Source organism: Centruroides sculpturatus, unplaced genomic scaffold (assembly GCF_000671375.1).
Source record: "Centruroides sculpturatus isolate CEXI.00-Female unplaced genomic scaffold, Cexi_2.0 scaffold616, whole genome shotgun sequence".
NCBI lineage: Eukaryota > Metazoa > Arthropoda > Arachnida > Scorpiones > Buthidae > Centruroides > Centruroides sculpturatus.
In genome coordinates this window covers 308,465-309,354 of record NW_019384942.1, presented here as the reverse complement: position 1 = coordinate 309,354, position 890 = coordinate 308,465, and the positions used below count along the sequence as shown (strand labels likewise).

At 37.0% G+C, this 890-nt stretch overlaps 1 protein-coding gene across 1 annotated transcript in view; it reads left to right on the top strand.

Moving 5' to 3' along the window:
* LOC111632151 (reticulon-4-interacting protein 1 homolog, mitochondrial-like) overlaps positions 1-890 on the top strand; it is a 20,383-nt gene that overhangs the window by 9,764 nt on the left and 9,729 nt on the right. Inside the window, exons 4-5 of the mRNA XM_023376524.1 lie at positions 353-508; positions 573-671. Of these exons, the coding sequence (XP_023232292.1) occupies positions 353-508; positions 573-671 (255 nt within the window). The remainder of the gene's footprint in view (positions 1-352; positions 509-572; positions 672-890) is intronic.

The window sequence follows — 890 nt, the reverse complement described above, 5'->3', positions numbered from 1 at the left end:
ATGTTGGATAATGGATTCAGGGCTAGGCAGAACCAGAGAGGACTCAAGGAATCTCCTTGAAAAATTCCTCGCCTAATGAATATTTCGTTTGTTTGTATGGAAGTATTACTAACCCTGAGATGTAGTGTTGTTCTCCAGTGCTGCATAGTGTTTTCGAAGAATGCAATGAGTGATGGATGTATTTTGTACATGTGTAGAATATGTAGCAGCCAACTGTGTGGAACACTGTCAAATGCTTTTCTGTAGTCTAATTATTATTATTATTATTATTATTAATCCATCTCGATGATTATATTATAAGATAATATTTATATATTGCATATTGTCTTTGAAAATATATAAATTATTTTAGGATATTCGAATTGTAGAGGACCTACAAAAACCTAATATAAAGGACGATGATGAGATTTTAATACAAGTGAAGGCTGCTGCGATAGATGTTTTAGACTTGAAAATTACTCAAGGTTACGGGAGAGTTTTGAGACGCCATCTGAACAGATTTACAAAGGTTAGATTAAATTAAAATTGTAAGATTTCTTAAGTTTGTTTAATTAGATTTTTAAATATTTCAGCACACGAAAGGAGAATTTCCAGTTATTTTGGGACGAGATGCTGCGGGAATCGTTGAAGAAGTTGGAAAGGAAGTAACTTCTGTTGATGTTGGCGAAGAGGTAATAGGCCTAAGTTTTCTTTGTTCTGTATACGACAACGCGACAAGTGGGTGATCTGCCGAGGGCAGGGGCGGACTAAGGCCTAGGCAACCTAGGCACGTGCCTAGGGCCCGTAATTTTTGGGGCCCCAAAAATTAGGTTTTTAATTTTTTAATTTTAAAAATAGGCCCGGAATTACAATGTTGCCTAGGGCCCGCTTTAGCCTTAGTCCGCCTCTGG